The sequence below is a fragment of the Pseudonaja textilis genome, chromosome 6 (assembly GCF_049901715.1).
Source record: "Pseudonaja textilis isolate UNSWEBS1 chromosome 6, rPseTex1.2, whole genome shotgun sequence".
Classification (NCBI taxonomy): domain Eukaryota; kingdom Metazoa; phylum Chordata; class Lepidosauria; order Squamata; family Elapidae; genus Pseudonaja; species Pseudonaja textilis.
Window position 1 is genome coordinate 16,691,705 of NC_141995.1, and position 23,511 is coordinate 16,715,215.

At 38.7% G+C, this 23,511-nt stretch overlaps 1 protein-coding gene across 2 annotated transcripts in view; it reads right to left on the reverse strand.

Annotated features, from left to right (window-relative positions):
• Window positions 1-22,229, reverse strand: part of STPG2 (sperm tail PG-rich repeat containing 2) — a 182,090-nt gene extending 159,861 nt beyond the window's left edge. The window contains exons 1-4 of one of the 2 annotated variants that reach the window (XM_026697821.2): window positions 22,032-22,222; window positions 18,622-18,731; window positions 16,452-16,607; window positions 11,558-11,722 (exon numbers count right to left, since the gene is read on the reverse strand). In XM_026697821.2, coding sequence (XP_026553606.1) covers window positions 11,558-11,722; window positions 16,452-16,607; window positions 18,622-18,731; window positions 22,032-22,137 — 537 coding nt within the window. In that variant the 5' untranslated portion in view covers window positions 22,138-22,222. Of the gene's footprint in view, window positions 1-11,557; window positions 11,723-16,451; window positions 16,608-18,621; window positions 18,732-22,031 lie in introns of both variants that reach the window. The other variant, XM_087935920.1, reaches the window with a different exon arrangement.
• Between the last annotated feature and the right edge of the window lie 1,282 nt (window positions 22,230-23,511).

A 23,511-nucleotide genomic window follows, 5' to 3' on the forward strand; every position in this document is an offset into this window, starting at 1 on the left:
AAAGAAGAACACAAAAATATAATAGTGTCATAGGAATGGAATTAGAGCACCATCCAGTGGTTTCTAAAAGGTATATTCACAAATCTAAGAAATTTCCAAATACAAATATGTAAGCAATACATACAGGTAGTCCTCAATGTACAACAGTTCATTTAGTGACACATCAAAGTTACAATGATACTGGAAAAAGTGACTTATGACATTTTTCACACTTAAGACTGTTGCAGCATCCCCATGGTTACGTGAACAAAATTTAGATGTTTGTGTGGTGGTTAGCCGGCAGCAGTTGCGGATGGTGAAGGAGAGCGAGGACTCGGATGAGGGCCTGGGACCATCAGGGAGTAGACTGCTGCCTTCAGGAATTGTGGGAGCTGGCAGCAGTGATGAGATTACTGAGGAGCCTGTGCCAAGTGCGCGTGAGTGCAGGATGATTCGTAGAAGAGAACAGCTGGAGCAGCACAGGTGACTCAAGAGTAAGGATACAACATAATGGCCCCTCCCTCCAGGGAATATAAGCCTGGTTTCAAAAATGCTCTAAGAACCCAGCATTGTGTATAGAGACTCCGGATTATCTGAAGAATTCTGTCAAGGCTTTTCTGGTTGGACTAATTGGCTGTAAGCCATCTTTTATCTACAAAGAAGTTATTTGTAGATTAAAGCTGTGAAGGTTTGAGTTGTTGCGTTTGTTTGAGATTTTCTTGCTGGTTACAGGGTTGGGTCAGAACAGTTTGGCAACTGACAAATATTTATGATAGTTTCGGTGTCACAGGGGGTCATGTAATCAACTTTTGTGACCTTCTGACAAGCAAAGTCAACGGGGAAGCCAGATTCATTTAACCACCATGTTACTAGCTTAAGAACTTCTGTGCTTCACTTAACAATTATGGCAAGAAAGGACATAAAATGGAACAAAACTCACTTAACAAATGTCTCGTTTAACAAAATGAATTTTGGTCTCAATTGTGGTCATAACTTAAGGACTACCTGTATTACCATAATGTATTAAAACCCTTACAGTCCACTCATATACAAATAATAAAAAAAATTAGATCTACACTGAATGATATTCTCATGACACCATTCTGTTTTGCCTTGCTTAAGTCAAATCTGAAAAGAAAACAAGACTCAGAATTAATTGTACAGGTCACCAAATGGGCAGTTCTAACGTTGTCTGTTCAGAAATAAGTCCCAATGAGTTTGAAGGAACTTATTTCCAAATGAATACAAAGCTTGAGATGTCTTATGTTCATGTAGCCATTTCAGTAAGGGCTGCTAATAAGGAAACTCACTCAAAAGTGCTCGTATTGCTACAAACAGAGACTGGATTTTCCAAACTCAGTTATGCCAACAGTAGCAAGATGTGCTTTCTTATTTAAAAAATGCCGCCAGTGAAGAAGACTATTTTAGAATATTTGTTCCCATTGCAGCAACATGGAGTCTCAGAATGAGGTAGTGGCAAAGATTAGAAGCAAGGGCAATAGAACGGAAAGGCACCTTCTCTGGGGCTTCCTCAAATTTTGTTGTGACTACTTTCCTGAAGAGAAAAATGCTTCATATTGCCTCTACAGCAGGGGTGTCAAACTCAAGCCCGATGGGCTGGATCCAGACCATGGGGTGCTTAGATCTTATCCGCGGGAGTGCCCTGGAAATAGCGGACCAGCCTGTGGTACCTCTTGCCAGCAAAAACGGAGCTTGGGAGGACCACACACGGGCTCTGTTTTTGCTGACAGAGGGCTGCAGGAGGATCCCCCCCCAGCCCCGCCCAGGCCAGCACAGGTAATCTGAGTGACATCAAGCTGGCCACACCCACCCTGGCTACATCAATCCAGCTCCCCGAAGTAAAACACAACCCTAGTGCGGCCCTCAGTGAAATCGAGTTGGACACCCCTGCTCTGCGGCAATGCTTTTTGTAGGGTGTGAGTGAAGATTTTGCGCATGCAATGTGTTCACATATGTAGGGGAAGAGAGGACACTTTCTGTTTTAAATAACTCAGTTGCAAAATGCTGACTGAAAAATAATTAGCAGCAGGGCAATCGCTGGCTGGAGAACAAGTAATTAATTTCAAACAGCTAATGATAATGGGCAAATAGCAAATTCATTCTGCCAAAATCACCTGATAAGAGTGATAATCAGACTGGCAGAAACAGCAAGCAAAGCTCTCCCATGGTTATGTGAGAAGTACTCTTTTTTTTGCAGGTCTATGGGCAATATGTGACACAACCTTAAACCCCATCCTCCCCTTTCTACTGAAGAACACAGTGGCCTTTGTAACAAAAAAGGAGGGGAAGATCTATCTCCTATCCTAGTTAAGACTAGCCTGTTCCTTTCTAGATCATATTTTCTACATGTAAGAAGCATTTTGTTATGAATTTAGAAAAAAATACATCTCAATAATTCACTCATTCAATACAACTATATAACAATTACAAAACCATGTCTAAATGAAAAAAAGATTTCATTTAGAGACACAAGGCTTTTTGAAAAATAAAAAAAGTTATTTAAAATAATATTATATTTCCTTCTGCATTCTGAATGGCTGAAATCTATTTCACCAATTCAGAACTTCTCCAATATGTTCTGCAACTCACTTAGATCAATCCTATGCTTCAAATAGGCTGATCAATTAAATGGCACCCCTTCATCAAACAATTTAATAGCTGTTTCTTTGTAAATCTCAGTACTACTTTGCTTCTTCCTATGGTAATTATGGTAAAACACACACACACATACACACACACACAAAACCCTACATGCGCATATACACACAGAGGAAGAGGGAGAGGGAGAAGAAGAGAGAGAAAATAGTGTGAAAGTATATATTTTTTTAAAAAAAATAGCCTAATTAAAGAAAATAAAAGTATGGTTATATTCTTTTGAACTTTACTGGTAAATTTCCATAATAATCTTTTGATAGTAGGAGAATAAACCAAAATATAGAATGATAGCAGTATTAGTTTAGTAGTATTGAAAAATTTGCTTCTGTAAATTACATGATATACCATCTTCGCTGCAAGCTTTGGCAATGTAAAAATAACTGAATCATACTCAACTAGCGTACCTCCTTATTCATTTCCTTACATTATTATTCCCCCCAAAATTTACTGTACAAAGTTATGTGTACTTGTTATACTTACTCTTCTAATGAATGAAAACTTAAGAAAGCATACATCATAATATCTGTATTAGCACTAAGGCCCAACAAATCTTTTATCTAGTATCTTTTTGCTATAGCAGAAGACTAACAGCAACTCTCTGGCAGCAGCTAACTATATAGTATCTATATACTAAGAATCTTTGATACTATATAGTATCAAATATATACTATATTTGATACTATATAGTATCAAAGATTTATAGTATCAAAGATTTAAAAAACATGGATTATATATTATTTGCTTTTTGTGCATTTATTTCCTGCAAAATGTTGCTTCAGCTTTTGCTGAAAAAAGGTTTGATGTTAAAGGGTTGATTCTATACGTTTTTTTTCTGCTGTTATGAAAATATGCGTTTTGTTTCATTACAAACCTAAAAATCCAATAACTAAATTTTGTATCTATGAAAGAACATTTCAGTCAATATCTGCTTGTGACATTTACAAAAAGCATTTTTAGCAATTGAGTTCTGAAAGCAATTTTAAGAGGCACTCTGGCTACAAGCTATTCTTTCTCAGATTCAATACATTGAATATAATTGTTTCCTTCCCAATATTCAGATTAATCTTAGCATTAAAAATAATATAAAACTGACCGATACTTAACTCACTAACCTGTGCATTACTCACATAAAGTCCTAATCCCTAATGGATTTTTTTAAAAAAAAAACTTTTAAAAATACCGACTGCAGAATAAATGGATGCCCTCTTAACTCTAAATCATCATCCTCTTTTGCCAAGAAATGTTGACAATCCCAACTTCAAGGTCGCTGTCATCTTGCTATGTCATTAACAAATAAAATATGGTTTAATTGAAGCAAACTCAGCAAGGAGGTGCATTATTTTAAGTGAACATTGCAATATAACTTGAAGAATTGCTAATCAACACTCCCGTTGACAATAAAAATGGATGAAGGTGCTTTAGAACTTTTTTTCCATGACTTTCCAGTAATTAAATATGGAAATAGATTCCATGAAGAATGAAAAGTCCCAGAGTGCATTAATTCTGCCACTAATGGACTGTCTTTTCAGTGCTACAGCAGCAGCCCAGGTATTTCCCAGCATGTTCCCAACATTAGGTAATTTATCAGTGTCAGCATTCCTAGCATGAATATGTAAGATAGACTACACAGATTTCAGATTATATCCCATACTGCCTCAGGTGGAAATAAGTATTTTATCATATTTCAAAATACTGGAAAAAAAGCTTTCAGAAACATGAAATGTCTTCTATTATTAAAAGCATCCAGCTGCACGCACTTTGAATTATTGTCATAATTGCATATACTGTACAGTTCTCCAAAACAAAAATAAAAAATATAAGGTGTGTCAGGTAGAATATGTTAATAAAGGTAATTGAAGCAGGTCTCCTACAATCATTCTTTAACTATGTAGGTATTAAATTTATGTAGCTGCTAGTCTCACAAAAGTAATTCTGGATGGGGTGTAGTCTTCCAATATAGCTTAAAAAAACCCTACATCCTATGTAGGTTTTTCCCTTAATGCTGGTTTGAAATACTCATAACAGTATGATGCTCACTGTCTACAATAAAAGAATAACTCAAAACATTATATGATACTATACTAGATTTGCTACATGAGGACAACTTCACCTTCATGACCTATTTGTATTTTTTTTTCCTTGGGCTAGAAGTTGCAAACAACCTTGTGAAATAGGATGGGCAGATAGAAAGTCATTGTCCCAAACTCATTTATTGAACCCTATGGTTAACTATGGCTCTTCCTGGTCCAAGTAGAATTCATTGTGCTTCAGGCATATTAAACCCAGACACAGTTGAAGTGCAAATCAATGGCTGTCCCATTTGTATTTTTAACCAGCTTGTTGATAAATCTGTCCTGAGAGGAGGAGGAGGAGGAGGAGGAGGAGGAGGAGGAGGAGGAGGAGGAGGAGGAATAATCTAGATACCATACCTATTTTTGGTGCTATGTAACAATTTGGATGGAAATCAAGAACTGGTTTTTAGTGTTTGACTTCATTATCAACAACAACAACCACAAAGTCATAGATGCTTTAGCAGATTTTAGACTTTTGCCCTCCTTGAATTTATAACTAAAATCTAGCAGATTTGAGGAAAGTTTATGTTCTGATTTTAAAAAAACTAGTAACAATTCATCTGAAACAACTTACTACATAAGTAATCTTACAGATAACTAAGTGCATGTTCTATTTCTTGTCCTTTCTCAGGAAACTCTACAGCAGTGGTTCCCAAACTTTTTCAGTCCACCGCCCCCTTGGTGCTACAAACTCATCTTCAGTGCCCCCCACCCAGGGGTGGGATTCAAATTTCTGTGGGTGTGGCCTAATTTGTGGGTGTGGCTCGCTGGCCACGTGACTGGGTAGGTGTGGTTCGGTGGTCATGTGACTGGGTGGGCGTGGCCAGGTGACTGGCAAACAAGTGGTCCTCACTTAATGGCTGATTGTTTAGCAAGTGTTCTAATTTATGACTGGCCTCCCCAGAGATACTTGACCTGTTTTTGGAGTTTTGACATCCATGCACACACATACACACACTCCCTTCTAACCCTGCTGGAGCAGGTCATTGGACTAGAATCGGCAAAGCGTCTCTGATTAAATTCTAGTAGTGAATAAACTCTAATCAGAGATGTTTTTGCCGATTCTTATTGATTTGTTTTATTTGTATCTCTTTATTTTATGTTGCTGAATTGCACTGACATGTGTGTCCCTTCTTCTGCACAACCCAGAAGCTTTTGTGATTCTTTGCAGCAAAAATTACTGACCTCTGGCTTTGCTCTACTTTTCAAACATGCTTCCACTGCTGCGTTTTAGGTGCCGGCCCCGCAGGTCCATCTCATTGAGCCCACTGCACTGGAGGGACTTGCCCAAGCAAGTCAAGTCAGTGGAGTGAGCCTGAGAGAGGGAAAGAGAGAGAGAGAGAAAAGAAAGAAAAAGAGAGAAGAAAAGAAAGAGAAAAGGGAAAGAAAGAAAAAGGGACAAGAAAGAGGGGGAGATGGATGGAAGGGACAGAAAGAAAAAGAAATAAAGGAGTGAGGGAGGGAAGGAGGAGAAAGATAATGAAATATCTATTCTAGTCCCATCACCTGCTCCAGCAGGGTTAGAAGGGAGTGTGTGTGTGTGTGTGTGTGTTCTTCTTGTAATTTACCAGTACATTTTGGTTTTGCCTTCTTCAAAATTGGCATTGTAATACATTGGGGAAAAGTAATTTTTAGGGTGGAGATCTGGTCCAATGGATCCTGTTTAAAGCCTCAACAAAATGTGAGAGTTTCCTGATAGTCTTGACCATGTTTCGTCCACAAAACCTTTAATAGAAGCCAAAGATGTTTCAATGTGCTGGCAAAGATGTTTCAATGTGGAAAAGGGCCTCAGTCTAAACTAGGCCTCACTTCAATCTCATGCATTAGGTCTCGGTCTCTCTCCCTCCCTCCCTCCCAGACTGGCTTTGCTCTACTGTCCCGATCTGCCTGCAGGGCTGGCACTTCGAACATGGATGGATAGATGGATGGATGGATAGAAAGAGAGAGAGAGAAACACAGAGAGACAGGTAGGTAGGTAGATAGATTGGTAGGTAGGTAGGTAGGAAGGCAGGCAGGCAGGCAGATCTTTTGGATGAATGTATGGATAGGTAGGTAGGTAGGTAGATAAGTAAGTAGGTAGATAGATCTATATTGGTAGATAGGTAGGTAGGTAGTGTAAAGATGGGCAGGCAGGTAGGTAAACAGACCTTTTGGATGGATGGATGGATAGATAGATAGATAGATAGATAGATAGATAGATAGATAGATAGATAGATAGATAGATAGATAGATAGATAGATCTATATTGGTAGATAGGTAGATAGGTAGGCAGAAAGACAGGCAGGCAGGTAGGTAGGAAGGCAGGAAGGCAGACCTTTTGGATGGATGGATGGATGGATGTACAGATGGACAGACAGACAGACAGAAGGAATGTGACAGCGGCGGCACTTTGGGAAAGTAGAGCAAAGCCAGAGTGGGAATTGAAATCCACACAAGTTCCCAAGGTTTGAGAAACACGGCCTGAATATATCAACCCAGCCATTCTTGTTAGGGTTTAGCATGCTGTTTGATTCCGGCTTAGTCAATAAACCATGGCTAAGATCTTCCTGCTCCTTAATGCAGCTGCCCCTCTGCCCCTTCTCTAGTCCCCTGCCCCAGTTCTTTCTTTGGCATCCAATTTTGCAATGCCAACCTCCCTGGGACAGCGATGCGGCCGACTTGACCTTCTTTGCTTCGACCCAAGGTCCACTTCCATCGGGCCAAGCAAGGGGAGGTGCTCTGCACATGCTCAGAGACTCCCAACTTTGGGGAAGCACTATGCTCCACCCAGGAGAAGGAAGGTGTGCGGAAGTAGGTGGAGGGAATGGCGGAGGTGGAGGGCTCGTTCTGAAGAACCGGGCTGCAGAGGGAGGCTAGGTTCTAGGTCTGGGCCGGCCACATAGAGCCAAACCGAACCGAGCCACGTGCCTTGGAGAGCCACAGTTGCACCCACCCACATCCTGCGTGCAAGCCCAACTGGCTGGAGAGGCGGAGGCCAGGCAGGTGCTGTGTGCTCCCTTGTTCTCCTCCGGGGAAGGAGGCCCTAATGCTGGACCACCCACCCCTTCCACTGCGCACTTTGGGAGGGTTTTGCTTTCGGGCCTTCTGGTGCACCTCCACCACTTCCACCGGAGATGGCAGCCTGCAAGCTCAGGCACCCCCTTTCTGCCACCTCCCACCTCTCCCCACCAGGCTTGGCAAGGCTCGCCGTGCGTAGGTTCCGCATTTGAGGTGCCGGCTACGGAGCAATGAAATAGTCAATGGGCTGCGTGGCCAGCAGTCAGTGAGCCTGCAGGGCCGGCACCTTGAACACCCCCCTGCCACCTCTTAGCACCCCCCTAAGGCATCCCACCACCCCCCAGGGGGCGGTACCACCCACTTTGGGAACCGCTACTCTACAGTATCTATTTAGGCTCTGTAGCCCATCATTTTTATAATATGTATGATTTCAAGACAAAGCAGGACTTATCATAGCACCTTTTTCCACTCCATATTTTGCAACCACAATTCTTCCTGTTCTGCAGTGAAATCAAGGAGTGGCAATAAGCAAGATGAAACCTGGGCATAAACATTGCAATCAATAATAATACTCAATAACTATGGAATATTATAATAAATAAACATTTAATAAACAGCCAGTAACATAAATAATTCATAAATATAAAATAAAACACTGATGCAATAGAATCATCTGTAGTTCATTTAATTCTTAATAAGGTATCCTTAATCTTTTTAAAAGCTTAAAGATTTGGTTTTTCTTTTGCAATATCTAATGCAGGCAATTTTCCATAGCAAAATGCTTTACAGTCCCAAATTCATACAGCTCCACTGAATGACTCTGCTGCCCTCTAATGCACTGCCTGAAAACTTATAAGTAAGAAGTGGATTTTTGTTTGTAAGCAATAAATGTTATTAAAAGATCTAAGCCTTAGTGAGCTGCCACTCATTTCATCATATGCACAGAGGACTAGTTGGTGTGACAGTTTGGTTATGTAGTTGCAAGTTACAATTGTAATGCATTAAAACACCATTCTGTCTGTTGAGATTTTCAAAGGTTGCTGAAAACTTTTCATTTATGGAACTTAAACTATTTCAATGGTACTGTGATATTCTTTTCTAAAAAAAACACTTTGGGATTTACCATGGAGAGCTTAGAATTACTTTAGAATTGGTTTCAATCCTGATCTCAAACTTGTGTATATTGATTCTTTTATGAAAAATTTGTCCCATGTGTCCTATGCAGAATCCAAAGAGGCATTGTTGGCAAATGATGGTATATAATACACTGGAGGAAGAGCAGGAAAATAAGCCTCTAATCCTGTGAGTGTACTTGCTGGGGCCTGTAATAATGGTGCTGTTGTGAGGGCAAAGTAGACATCTGAGTTTTATAGGATCTGGTTCCCATATTGGCATCATTGTCCTCCTGTAACTTGTGGCTTTTGGAACCTGCTTCAGATTTGGTGATTGTGTGCAAATATGGGCCTTCCATTCACTATCTGAGAAAGGGCAGAGTCGTCTTGTATGCGCTGCAGCTTAGTAAGAATGGGATTGAATGGCTTAAGAGCTAAGAATGCAAATAACCAGCTATCTGCAAGCAGTGTAAATCCTTCCATTCCCCCACCAGTCAGAGATGAAGAAGCTTCTTGGATGAGAAGTGAAACATCTTCAAAGAAAAACCAGAAAGCCCAGTTGCCCCTTGAAAAAGCACCTTTGGGACAACCATGACCTGGATGACTGAGAATCTCCACAGGCGCTTAACATCTAAGTTGTAGGCAACCACTAATGAAGTTCTGTTGGCGGTCAATCTTTTCTCCCTTGGAACTGATTTGACAATAGATAACAGAAACAGAATACCACTACTTTTCATCTACAGCTCGCAGAATTACAAGCAGAATATCAAGATAATATCATATTTATTTTAGTTAAGCACAAAGGTTGTATTATTGTTCTCTATTGTTAAAGATGTAGCTTGTGAAATATTTTTTTGTGGTTGCTTCAGGACTTCCACAAAGTGCTGAATATGCAATATGTGCACTTTCAGAGTAAAATCTTTTGTTGAATAAAAAAACTGTAGATTTAAGATCTGAGAAAATATCAGACCAAAGCATATACATTTAGTAAATAAATACATATTCTACATTATCTAAATTCTAAGGTAAAAAAAATATTGAAAGCAATTATATACAATGAAGTATCTACAAACTTTTTTTAAAATTATTTCGTTACACACAGAAATAATTAGCTCTATGAAAATAATTCAGTGAGCAAAGTGACTCTTTTGGATCCATTTCTCAATTCCATGAAACAGTTGCAGTTGCTTGAATATTTGTCATGGATGCTTCAAAGCTTCCGACAAGACTTCTAGGCCTTTGACAAGTCTTCTAAGCATTTATTAATGTACAAAGGGTATTTCTACAGAGATAGCTAGCAAAATGGTTCGGAATTTAACTCAATCCTTCCTAAAAAAGAAGAATAGGCAAGAACGCACACATAAACACACACAAACACACACAGAAAAAACTCCTATCTTCCCCACATTGTCAACCTATACTTCTAATTTTATTTGAAATTAATACTAAAGATTTCTACCACTAGCCCACTATGAATTTGTGCCAGTGATACAAGGTTGTAAGTACTGTATACTTAAATGTGCATGTATGTCTATAGTATGCCAGAAACAACACTCCAAAAAAGGCTAAGACAGGGACAGAAAATACATTAATATTAATTTAATTAATAACTACTGATTAAAATAAAATAACATAAAGCAATGCTATACATAGCTGATCTCATGCCTGGCTACAATATCCAAGCTAAGCAAAAATAATCAAGTATCTATACATAAGGTCAGTGCAACTGGTCAAGGGTAGATTGAAAAAAGCACAGAAGTGTAACAACTCACAGGCTTATGTATAAGAACAAATATCTCAGATTTAATGAAGAGCTAATGATTTTACTGAGAACAAGTGGGATAGTCATCAGAAAAAAAAATTGAATCAGTTGATTGGAATCTAAAAAATAGAAAGAATCCAATCTGTGAACAAAATCCTAGAATACAGATACTCCTTGACTTGCAACCACAATTGAATCGAAGTGTCAGTTGCTAAGTAACACAATTGCTAGATAAGTTTTGCCTCAGTTTATGACCTTTTTTGTCATAGTTGTTAAATGATTCACTGTAGCTGTTTAATTAGTAACATGGTTATTAAGTGAATCTGGCCTCCCCATTGATTTCCATTGTCAGAAGGTTGCAAAAGGAGATCACATGACCCTGGAATACTGCAATCATCATAAATATGTGCCAGTTGCCAAGCATCCAAATTTTGATCACGTGGCCATGGGGATGCTGCAACACTTATAAGTGTGAAAAATTATCATGTCACTTTTTTCACTGCCATTGTTAACTTCAAGCAGTCACTACATAAATGGTTATAAGTTGAGGACTATATCCATAAATAAATGTAAAGGAATGCCTAAGATTTAGTAGGGAAGCCACATAGTACTTTAAGAGACAAAGTTTTCAGGACCTTGGAGAGGTTAGTTCAAGCTAAACATTGCAAGCACTAAAACTCAGGGATACTGTAACTGATTGTCCAAAGCTACTGAGTTTCCCAATGAAAAGTAAAGTATCATAAATAGAAAGAACTCTATAATCTCACTTGACAAATGCATTGGATAATAAGAATTAAGAAACGGAAAGCTATTTTTTAATGTAAAAAATCACTTATTTCTAATTTAACATACATAGTTGATAACACCAATTTAGGACTCTTGGGTTCCAGAAGCTCTGAGTGTCAACTTTATAATCCTATGGAGCCAAGAACAGTGTCCCATTTTTTAAAATTACTTACATATACTGCTTGATAGTATGCTGGTCCCAAAGTAGTGTCTCTTTCAGGCTGGCTAAATTTTATAAGTGTCCCATCTTCAGCCTCTTCATAACCAAATGCTTGCCCTTGGGAAGGAATAGATGGAGCCTCTGACTTTCGAAAATATTTGATACAGCCTGCAATTTTCTGTGGAAATAAACACAATATTATTAATTCGTTTACAACACATACTTCTAACCATAAATCATATTACAAGATTGTAGGATACTTGATGGTCACTTTCGTGGCATACCAGATTCAGAGAGCATTCACAGTTCAATCCTGAGCTACAAATATTTTCTTCTATTAATAATACAAGATTGGAATTTATTTTACAAAGGAACATCAAATTACACAACTGAATTTCATCACAAAGAGAACAGGGTATATTTAGCTTTGAACTATAGTTCTTTAATATAAAAATATCATTTATTTTCCATTACATTTCATCCATGTTTTCTGAACCTCAACAGCCCAATTTAACGGAAGAACTTTTCTTAATGAATTTGAAATATATTTTTGCAGATTTTTCAGAGATCAATTGGTAGTAATCCCTTTTAATACCATCCTTTCTATCAAAGGATAGAGTTATCTTTTGTCTGATGCTTCTTTTACCTGAGTGTTCCTTGGATAGTGAGGAATTTTCTTAGCTGAAACCAATGGTTTATCTATTCCATAGAAAGAACTATAGACAAGGCAGAAGTTCTATTGCCACTGCTGACAAGAACTGGGAATTTTATAAGTTAGTTGGTTAGAGGTAACCACAGAAAACGTAATAGGTGAATTTGATTTTTTTCATGTTAGAAGATTGCGACTTCTAGTTTTGCCTTAAGTACAAAACCAACTGAATAACTGTGGCCCATTCACTCTCTTACTCAGCTCTAGGAAGAAGGTAATGGAAAACCACTTCTGAAATCTTGCCAAATCTAGACAGTTATCAACACTGACTTAATGGCACAATAAATCAACAGATCTGCTTTTTACAGAACTTAGCTTCTGTGTTTCCTTTTAAAGGCTATAGTAACTGAGTTTCTGAACAGTAAGCCTGATACTTCACCTTTGATGGTCATGTTCAATGTCTTCTCTCCATTTCAATAATATATTTCATTTAGTGCTTTATATTTCTTCACACTGTTCCAGATTTTCAGAGAGTTCACTATTTAATTACCTCCCAAAAGATTCAACATCAAGCATTTTCTTTAAATTTTCTAAAAATGTAGATTATTTTGTTAATTGTCACGGCCGAATGTGTTATGTTTGCTCTATTACATGTCCAGTTGTGCCCTGAATTCAACATAATCGTTTGGAAATTAGCTTGGAAAACTGGAGATGTCTTTTATTGCCAAAATGTACCAGTTGTAGAAGGCCTTGTAAGATACTGTATGCAAACTTACTACCATCTTTGCCAAAGAACATTTACCTATAAAAATGGGCCCTCTTGATTATGTCCCATTAGTCTACCTTTCATAAATTACTTAATGTTTGTTTGTTTATCATACATATAAACAACCTAAGGATTCCGGGTGGCTTACAAGATAAAATATACAGTAATAAAAGTTCAAAAATGAATAAAAAACAAAATAAAATAAAATTAACCAAACCAAACTATAGAGATGGAATAAAGACCTCTGTAGAGATCCTCCTATAGAGGGTTGCAACTGTATACCAGCAAAGCTAGGGGGGAAGTTCCCCGTCTATGACTTCTACATTTTTAATGAGTCTTTTTTGAAGTTATAATTGGGGATTTTGTCGTTGGGATTATTTTTGTGTGGATGTAAGTTGAGACAAAAGTCAATCATATTGTGGTCACTGTTGGAAAAGGGTTCTTTAATTTGTATTCCGTAAATTGAATTCAAACTATTTTTTAAAAAAATAATTTTATTGATTTTCAAAGACAATACACAAATAAACAAAACATAAAATATAAAAACATAGAACATCTTTTCTGAAAGCTGCTTGATCCCGGGTTACAACTCTTTGTACAGACACAAATTCAAATTCATATTCATTTTATATACCATTCCATATCTTATTACCATTTTCAATTTTCTATATAACTTCTCACCTCTTTTAACTTTCTTAGTTTTATTTTATTTATCTCATCTCAGTTCAAATCATAATACTTATTATTCTTTGTCTGTTCTGTTTCCAGCTATCCATTTATCTTTTCTCTTTAAACAAAACTTCTCCTGTACACTGATTGGAGTATGACGCCTTTAACTCTTTCCCCTAAATTTATAATACTTAATATAATACATAACTTGCACTGGGATTCTGTTTAGTACATTCTAAAATTACACAATGCTTTTTATAGAAAAAAATTTATAGGTATATGATGTAATTAAAACAACTATCAATGCCAATACAAATCTAATCATTAATATTAATATTCATTTATATCTTAAACATTTTACACATTACTTTTCAATTAAATATCATACTTTTATGGGAACACTTATACTTTCCATAGTTATTTCCCCCACACATCACATATTTTAAATCATTATTTCATTAAAATGTTCCCATTTCTCCTACTTCAATTCTCTCATTTATTTCATTGCCTTCTTTTTCTTCACAAAAATTTCACTAAATTACACTAAATATTTTATCCCATTTTTGATTACATGTTTCCAATTTTCTAACATTATTTCTCAATACAAATATAAGAATACAATCTTATGTACCTTTGCAGAATCCCTTTTTCAATTAAGTTTACCCATTATCTCTAAAAGAATTTTGTTTCTTTACATCTTGCTCCCCACCATTGAGGCTTTTCATCCCTTCCTTTCTCCCTTGCTTATTCTTCTCCTTGCCCTTTTTACCCCCTTGTCTCTCCACCTCCCTTTTCTTCTTCTGCTTTCCCCCTTTCTGTTCTTTTCTAACATTGTATCCACTTTTCACCTTATTTTTCTCTTTTTTGGTTGTTTTTTCAAATCTTAAAGTCCCCTTTTTCTTTTCCTCTTTCTCCTTTCCTTCCCCAAATACAGTCACTTGTTCATCAAAGATGGCTTCTTCTTTATCCCAGTCATCCTGTTGCACAGTCAGTTTTTCATAAGTGCAAACCGCCATTTCTAAAAATTGAAAAAGAGTGCCAAGAGAATCTTTCCCTTCTTGTTCTTTTTTGTATTTTTGGTATTCAATTTTCAATTCATCCACAAGTGATGCCATTGTAGGGAGAAAAAGTTTTTCCAAAACAACCACCCAAGTACTTTTAATCAGATAGTTCCCAAAAGTTCCAAAATCACCAAACAATCCAAATAAGCTGTTTCTTTTAGTACTTTCTTCTTTCTTCCCTTTCTCTTTCTGGGGTTACTCTTTAGTCACAAAGTTCCAGTTAAAATGTATCTTTTAGAAGTCTAGTTAATATTTAATAGCTCTTTAAAATTCTAGGCAATCCCCTCCTTACTTTCAAATTCTGCTCCAATTTTTTTTCCTCTCCCTTCCCACTTACAGCAAAAAAGGTTTTTTTTAAAAAAAAAATGTTCAGAAATCCTTATCCCTTTAGCATTTAATTACCTCCAATGCGGGTTTTCCGATTTCTCTTGCGTTTCTATTCGCTGTCACGTTAGGAAGGAGAGTGAAAAGAAAGAAAAACTTTCCCTTTTAAACTTCCATTCGCTGCTTGTAAATCTCTGGAAACGATGTATCTTTGGCAAATTTTAAGTTCCAGGGTACTTTCACTGTTGCTTTATCCTGGTCAGCAAAAAACACTTTCACTTCTTCACAGATCCTCCTGCACTTTCTTTTTCCGGCTGAGCGCTTCTATGTGGTGGCCATTTCTGACCGCCGCTCAGCTGCCTTCGGAAAAGGGGGTTTAGCCGGCTAGGGAAGAGAGGTGCGATATCTCTCGACCCTGCCAGATCCCCCCTGTCTTCGCCACCTTCTACAGAGGTGGCTAGCCCTGAAGCCGAGTGGCTCAGGGCACTCAGGCAGCGAGCACAGGCAGAAACCGTGCACAGTCATGGATTCCTGCCTGTCCCGAAGCGCTGCAGACCAGATGTCCAAATTGAATTCAAACTATTACAGAAGATGAGATCGAGGCAGTTGTTAAGCCTAGTATTGCTGGTTACTAGTTGTTCCGGTCCCAGATTTGTTACAGCATTGTAGAAGGTTGCATATATGGATTCAGTTTTACATTCATTTAAGGTCCAGTTAATATGAGGTCGATTGAAGTCACCAAGAAAGATAAAAGCGTGTGGGCAGGATGTTGCCCATGTTAGTAGTGTATTTAGCTTGTTTACATGTTCAATGTCATAATCAGGGGATGTGGAACATAGTAAGAACCAAAATGTGATATTTAAGGTCAGTTCACAGATAATGAACTGCAAGCTCTTGGGTAACTTGGATGTTTTTTAGATGTAAGGACTTTTTATAGAAGATAGCAACACCACCTCCTCTACGGATTTCACAATCGGATCAGTAAACATGATAGTCTCTTACTGAGGTAATGGGTCAGGGAGAGATGCATTGAACCATGTTTCACAGACAAATATGATGTCGAATTTAGCCATATTTAGTAAGAGGAGAAATTCAGGTATTTAATTCACAAGGCTTCTTGCATTGAGTAGCTTGCATTTAAGACCAGTTGTAGTTTGAATTGAGGTATTTGGGGGCGTGTATGCAAGAGATGAACAAAAATCAGACAAGTATATTACATATCGATTACATAAGTATCTGTTACACATTTCCATACAATATAGGCTCCAAAGTGCTTACATTTGCAACTCAACAAAACAGAAATTTCTAGAATGTATTGTCTTTTGCAGGACTTTTTTCAGAAAGTACATGACTCCAAAAAACATTTACATAACAGTTACTATCAGAGTCAACTAATCATATAAAAAAAATAACAATATTCAGTTTTATGTTGCCATACCCGTGCAGAAGGCACTTTCAGTTGTCTTTTTGTCTTACTATCTTCTGGACTTAGTGAAGGAGGTTGACAGTATGTTCCAGGACCAGGTGTATCATTAATTGTAAATGTGAAACGTTTTTCCTTGTTTTGAGGACTTTTGCCTCCTTTAATAGTTTTCTGGAGTTAAAAAAAAAACAGGAAAATCATCCATAATGCAACAGCAATCAATGGTTATACTGTACTCTCTGTGAACGAAAGAATGAAAATATGGGTCCTATCATGTGGCTTACACAAACCAAACTTTTAAAAGAAGAAATAAGGTTGTATTGTTCAGAAATTATGCAAGCTCACTCTTTCCATGACTTTCTAAATGAATACAACAGATTGGATTCACAATATACAATAAATAAATCATAAACCAATCTTACCGATTCCATCTACATAAAAGTTAAAAGTATAAAATATTTTGTCTACATGTCTGACTAAAAATGGAGGATTTTATCTCCTGATCCATTTTAAGGAGCTCTTTCTTAGCGCTAAAAGATTAAAAATGGCTAGTAATTAGAAAATCATTATCTCTTTCATCTATGCCATACCATATGTTCTGATCAGGATCTCAGCATCTGATCTATGTTCCCTCACTAACTGAAGTTCAGTAGGAACTAGAAGATAAAGGACAATGCGTTCATCTTTTTAGGAATAGCTTCTATACAAAGTCTATTTAATTCTCCCTCTGTCAGTTTTTTTGAAGCTAATAAAAAAAAATCTGGTTATTCAAAAAATGTGTTTGCAGTAGATACTGCAGCTACAGTTTTTAGTCCCAAGTGCTTTTAACACTGAAGCCTTGTTCCTGTGAATTGGTTTGTTGCTAGTTCAGGGCACTGAGTTTGATTTATTTATTATTTCTTCAATATCTATAGCCACCCAACTCAACCAAGTAACTCTGGGCAGCTTACAATTCTAATTAAAGGCAAAGGTTTCCCCTGTCCAGTTGTTTCTGATTCTGGTGGGTGGGGAGGGGATGTGCTCATCTCCATTTCTTAGCTAAGAGAGCCAGTGCTATCTGAAAACGTTTCTATGGTCATGCGGACAGCATGATTATATGCCAAGGGGCACAGAATGCTTTCCACCAAAGTGGTACCTATACATCTATTCACATTGGCATGCTTTCAAACGGCTAAGTGCACAAGAGCTGGGGCAAATAATGGGAGCTCACCCTGTCGCATGGCGCTTGAATCTCAAACCCACCCTGTCTTTAACCATCAGCCATTGTACCCCTAACAATTCTTATTATTACTTATTAATTCTGCTTATTGTTATATGCATTATTGGTATTTGGAATTGTCTAATTGAATTTCTGTTATCTATCTGTAGTTTCATAGTAATGATAAGCTTACAGTAAAGAGTACAAAGATGTTTAAAATAAAGAGTTCCTAAGTTTTCATAGTCCAACTGTTTTTATTGTGCCATTTTAGGATGCAAACCACTAGGCATATAGTGCAGGCTGTTAAAAAGTCCTACTGCAGCAAGATATTCAATACCTAGTGAGAAAAAATAATTCTGATTTTGGAGTTGTGCACTAATATTATTCTTTAAACTGGAGAAAGCAATCACATTTAAATCTGTTTTGTACACAACTTAAATCCCAAATACTTTTGTTTCTAAATAAGACTGACTGTAATATGTTGCCAAACAGATTGAACTGTTTTCACAGATGTATTTCAATGGAAAATGTAGGATTAGTAACTAAAACAAAACATTCTTTTTTCCCCAGCATAGATTTTATAGCCACAAGTTAGTGCAGTTTGAAAGTATAAAAAGTAAGATGATTCAGAGCATAATAGATGGACTAATTTAAAAAGTCCTATAAAGTTCTATTCTTTTACAAATTCTAATATCCATCAATTGATCTAATCCAGTCACCTAGCAATAGAGAAAAAAACTTTAGAATAGTTTGGCAACCATTTTAGAACTGAGAAATTAAAAGCAGGAAATAAAATAATTTTAAAACTCAACTAATTGTCTGTGTTTAGAACTGCCAGTCCAAACAAATCACTCATTTAGAACAGAAATAGAAAAGCCAGATTAAAAATATTTTTGAAGAAATATAAGTTTTCATCTATATCATAAATCCATTTACTATTCCTTGGTATCTTACATCTTTTATATCAGTTTATTGATATGGCTCTACCTGTATTTTATCAATCTCATAAGTTCCTGGCCCCGGAAGATCATCCTCATCATTTTGAGAAATAACTTCAAGCCCACGACTTGCCAGAGAAAGAAATGGAGCATAGCCACCTGAAGAGAAAACAAATACATGTATACCTCTGGCTGGAGATTTTGCAGTATCCTTGCCCTGCCACGCCCACCAAGCCATGCCCACAGAACCAGTAGTAAAAAGAAAATTTGAATCCCACCACTGAGTTCAACCCTGCCAAGATTGAGCACTTGTGGCTTTCTTTCCCCCTAAAAACAGAATCTTATCATGTCCTTGTAACACTATGAGCTGCACTGGGTTCCAATGTTCTAGGTATAATTCAAGTTAATGATTATGATCTATAAAGACCTACGTAACTTTCTTCAAGACAGGACAAATCATCCTCTCCCTTAAGGAAGCCAATATTACATAAGGACACAAGCAAAGGTCAGCTTCCCTGACCACTTTCAGGACCCAGCAGGATACCAGGTTTAATAACAGACTGTCAGTCTAACAGCACAAAGAACCCTGTCTCCTTCCTCATGAGTTCAAAGTCATTCCAGAATGCATTACAAGATTGGGCCCAAGGCATCTGGATCTAAACAACTTTACCTACCAGATTCCCAGAATATTGTTCAGAGCAGACCTTGGGACTCAGTAGGGACTGGTGTCAGAGTTCCGACGGCTGCCCTAATTAATTAATGAGCACCGAGCCACGTTTCAAAAGAAATCCAATTATTTATTAGGAGCAATATGTCGGCACTTTTCCCAAGTGCAGTCGGCTTTGCCCTACATAATTTACTGCCCACCTATGACCCTGTTTCCCCCCTCCTTCCATGGTGTGTCATAAATCCCATTCTCCAACTGAGCACTTTTGCAGGCTGTAGGAAAGACTCCCCTCCAGCTGCCTCCGGTAACGTGGGACAAAATCTGGAGAAAGGTAGTCGTGGAATGTGCTTCTGGTCATGGCAACCGAACTGCTCCATCAGATCTCCCACCCGCTCCTTCTTATGGCAACTCAAGAGCAAGCCAGGAATGCTTTACGAGTTGACAACTGGGTCATCCTAAACCATGGTATTGGACACAATCATTGTGGAGAAATATTGAAGTTGTGCTCTTCTTATCACCATGGACATTATAGGGCCTTACCCTCTTTGAACATATTCACTACAATGAGGAAGCCTTCATCTCCTGAAACTACTCAGTAGATCAAAGTGCACCTTGAGATCAGCATACTGATATTGAGTAGAAATGATACGGCCCAAGATCCCAGGTTCCCATCAATCCAAATAGCAGGTAAGACCTTAGCTAAATTGCCTGCTTGATTCTCAGAGAAAACTTCAAGCTGTCTCTGATCTCACTGGATTCATCAACCTCTTGAGATAGGCCGATCAAACAGACTATCCTCCTTGCAGAAAGGGGTGAGACCAGTGAGATGAAAGGCAAGAGTGAACTGCATCATTCACAGCAACGGACTGGTGCTAATGTTTCGAATCATGTTGAAACTGTCTCAAGACAAAAGCCAACCTAGCATGTGATCAACATTATGTTATGTGCCCCCAATAATGTGAAAAAGAGCCATGGTTGCTGTGAAACTCCAGATCAATAATTCAGTCAGGGCTGATGTTGGTAGCAGCGAAGGCAGTACATCTGCACAGTCCCAACTCTGCCTGTAAGTTAAACTTGACTAGTCGTTTTTTACAGGTCCGTTGGACTTTTAGAGGTCTACTGGACCTTGCTTTCTCTCACCTGCATCTTTCTTTCTGTTTAATTAGATGAAATTGGTAAGAATTCTGCTACTTTCCCCTTCTAGTCCAAGTGATTGGAGGAATTGTAACACTATTGTTGTTTTTAATTTGTTGTTTAACTAGATTAAACGAAACTGGTGGTCACACCAGAGGGAAAGTCAGCAAGTACGAAGGGGATTCAACAAATGGGGCTCATGAAAAAGGGCTACCAACGGAAACTACATGTGACCAAACACCTGTCCAGAAAAGAAAAGCCACTGGTGCTTTCTTTCCTAGTATGGGTGATAGAAAAAAAGGGGAGTCCAAAAGGGGTCATGGTCTGGAGAGTATATTCCACCATTACTTTGATGACAAAGGGGTCAAAATCCAAAAAGAGGTTCCGTAAATTGGGTTGATTTCCAACCACTTTATTACATCTTAAGACTGCAATTCAAAAAAAAAAACCAACCCTATTTATCCTTCCTGCAGTATACCCCTTAAGTCTCAATAACATGATTTTGAGCAAATATGTACAAGGACGAAGCATAAAGCTGCAAGCATAAAACATACTTGGTAGTGCATGTTAATTTTAAGCTGATTTTTAATGAAGAAGCAATTGGGGGAAATCTATGTAAGAATCTCTTTTACACAGAAGATGTTAAGAAAAATCTAACACTCCCTGGAAACTGAAAAGAAGAAAGCTCTAATTCAGTCTTTCTCAAACTTGGCAACTTTAAGATATATGGAGTTCAACTCCCAGTACAGGACTACTGTTATAGTCCTTGACCTACAACAGTTCATTTAATGACTGTTCAAAGTTACAACAACAATGAAAAATGTGACTTACGACCATTTTTCACAGTTATGACCTTTGCAGCATCCCCATGGTCACATGATCAAAATTCGGATGCTTGGTTCACATTTGTGACCGTTGCTGTTTCCCAAGGTCATGTGATCCCCTTTTGCAACCTTCTCACAAGCAAGGGCAACGGGGAAGCCAGATTCACTTAACAACCGGGTTACTAACTTATCCACTGCAGTGATTCACTTAACCATGGTGGCAAGAAAAGTTGTAGCATGGGGAAAAACTCACTTAACAACAGAATTTTTGGTCTCAATTGCAAACGTAAGTCAAGGACTGCCTGTATATCCCAGCCAGGGAATTCTGGGACTTGAAACCCAACGTTTCAAAGCTGCCAAGTTTGAGAAACACTGCTCTAAATTCATGGCAGGTGTCATGGAAATTACTCTCCAGCCCAGAGCGCTAGATACAGTGGAACTACAACTCCCAGGAATCCCTTTGTTCGCGCAGTCTCGACACATTTTAATGCAGGGATCTCCAGCCTTGACAACTTTAAGACTTGTGGACTTCAACTCCCAAAGTGCCTCAGCTAGCAAAGGTGGCTGAGGAGCTCTGGGAGTTGAAGTCCACAAGTCTTAAAGTTGCCAAGTGGATGGCTCCAGCAGTTTGGGAAGACGCGTCGCGTTGCTGGCCTGTGAAGGGCTAAGTTGCAAAGCCCCTCTCCTCACCCACAAGTCCACCCACCCTCTCCGGCCACTACACAATTGGCATGTTACCTAGAGAGGCGCCAATTTGGGGGAGGGGTGGGGAGGAAGATAACTTTTCGGGCGGGCGTGAAGGCAAGGTTCGTTTTCCGTCTGCCCGCCACTCACCTCGGATCTGCCTGTTCTGGGAAGGCAAGTCATAGCAGCCGGGGCCTAGGTGGGGGCTCGTGCAGCCCACCGTCAGAGGGAAGCAGCGGGGAGCCCGGTCGTACATGCCGCCGGCTCGCGAGCAGCAGGCGCCGCTGTCGCCATGGCTACCGCGCGGCCCACGCGCAGCCGCCGGGCCAGCCCGAAAACCAGCCCCGCCCCCTCGAGACGGTTAGTTTCGCCCCGCGAAAGGCGGGGAGGGGGCCTTTATGGCTTCCTCGCCCGGAGAAGCCCGCCGACTGCCTTCGCGCCCCTTTTGTCGCCGTACCTCATGGATGCTGCATCTTACTAAGAAGGTGAAGGGCTGCCCAAGGCGGGTAGTCGTTGGCTTACAGCAGATCCTTTAGCGACCGTTCAAAGTGAAGTTACAACGGCACTGAAAAAAAAAAGCGACTATTTTTCACACTTCTGACCGTCGCAGTATCCCCATAGTCACGTGATTTACATATGGCTGTTTGACAACTGGTTCGTATTTATGGCAGTTGCAGTATCCTGGAGTCGTGTGATCCATCTTTGACAACCTTCTGATCGGCAAAGTCAATGGGGAAGCTGGATTCACTTAACTACCATGTTATTGATTTAGGACTATTTTTCACACTTACTACCCTGGCAACATCCCCAATGGTCGGGTGATTTACATTTGGATTTTTGACAATTGGTTCGTATTTATGAGTTGCCAGTGTCCTGGGGTTGTGTGATCCATCTTTTGCAACTTTCTGACAGGCAGAGTCAATGGGGAAGCCAGATTCACTAAACGTTACTGACTTATGACTATTTTTCACACATGACTATTTTTCACACTTAACAACTGTAGCAGCATCCCCAATGGTCAAGTGATTTACATTCGGATGTTCGACAACGGATTGGCATTTATGACGGTTGCAGTGTTCTGGTGTCATGTGATCATCACCTTTTGCAACCTTCTGACAGGCAAAGTCAATGGGGATTCTCTTAACCACCATGTTACTGACTTGATAACTGCAATGATTCACTTAACAAATGTGGTAAGAAAAGTCATAAAATGGGGGGAAACACAATTTCTCACTTAGAAATATAAATGTTGGGCTCAACTGAGGTTATAAATCGAGGACTACTTGTAGCCTATGATTGTTTTGTCCATTTCTCAGCTGCTGCAGTCAAGTGTTTAGAAGTCATGTCCTGTGGCTGCTTAGGCCTTGCCAATAAGTTTGTAATGGAAAAGTTTGCATTTTTAGTCTCATATCCTTAGTGATCCTAGTCAATACTGGGGTCACTATCCAGAACCATGAGAAGTACTTTAGTTAACAATTCATATAGGGCACTTTGGGGTAAGAATGGTCCTGCTCTTGACTCAGAATAATTTGATTTCCTAGCTTCAGACAATATGTTGGGCTTAGAAATAACTGAGCACAATCTCTGTAAACAGACATCCTGGCATTGCATGCAGTTTGGCCATAAATTC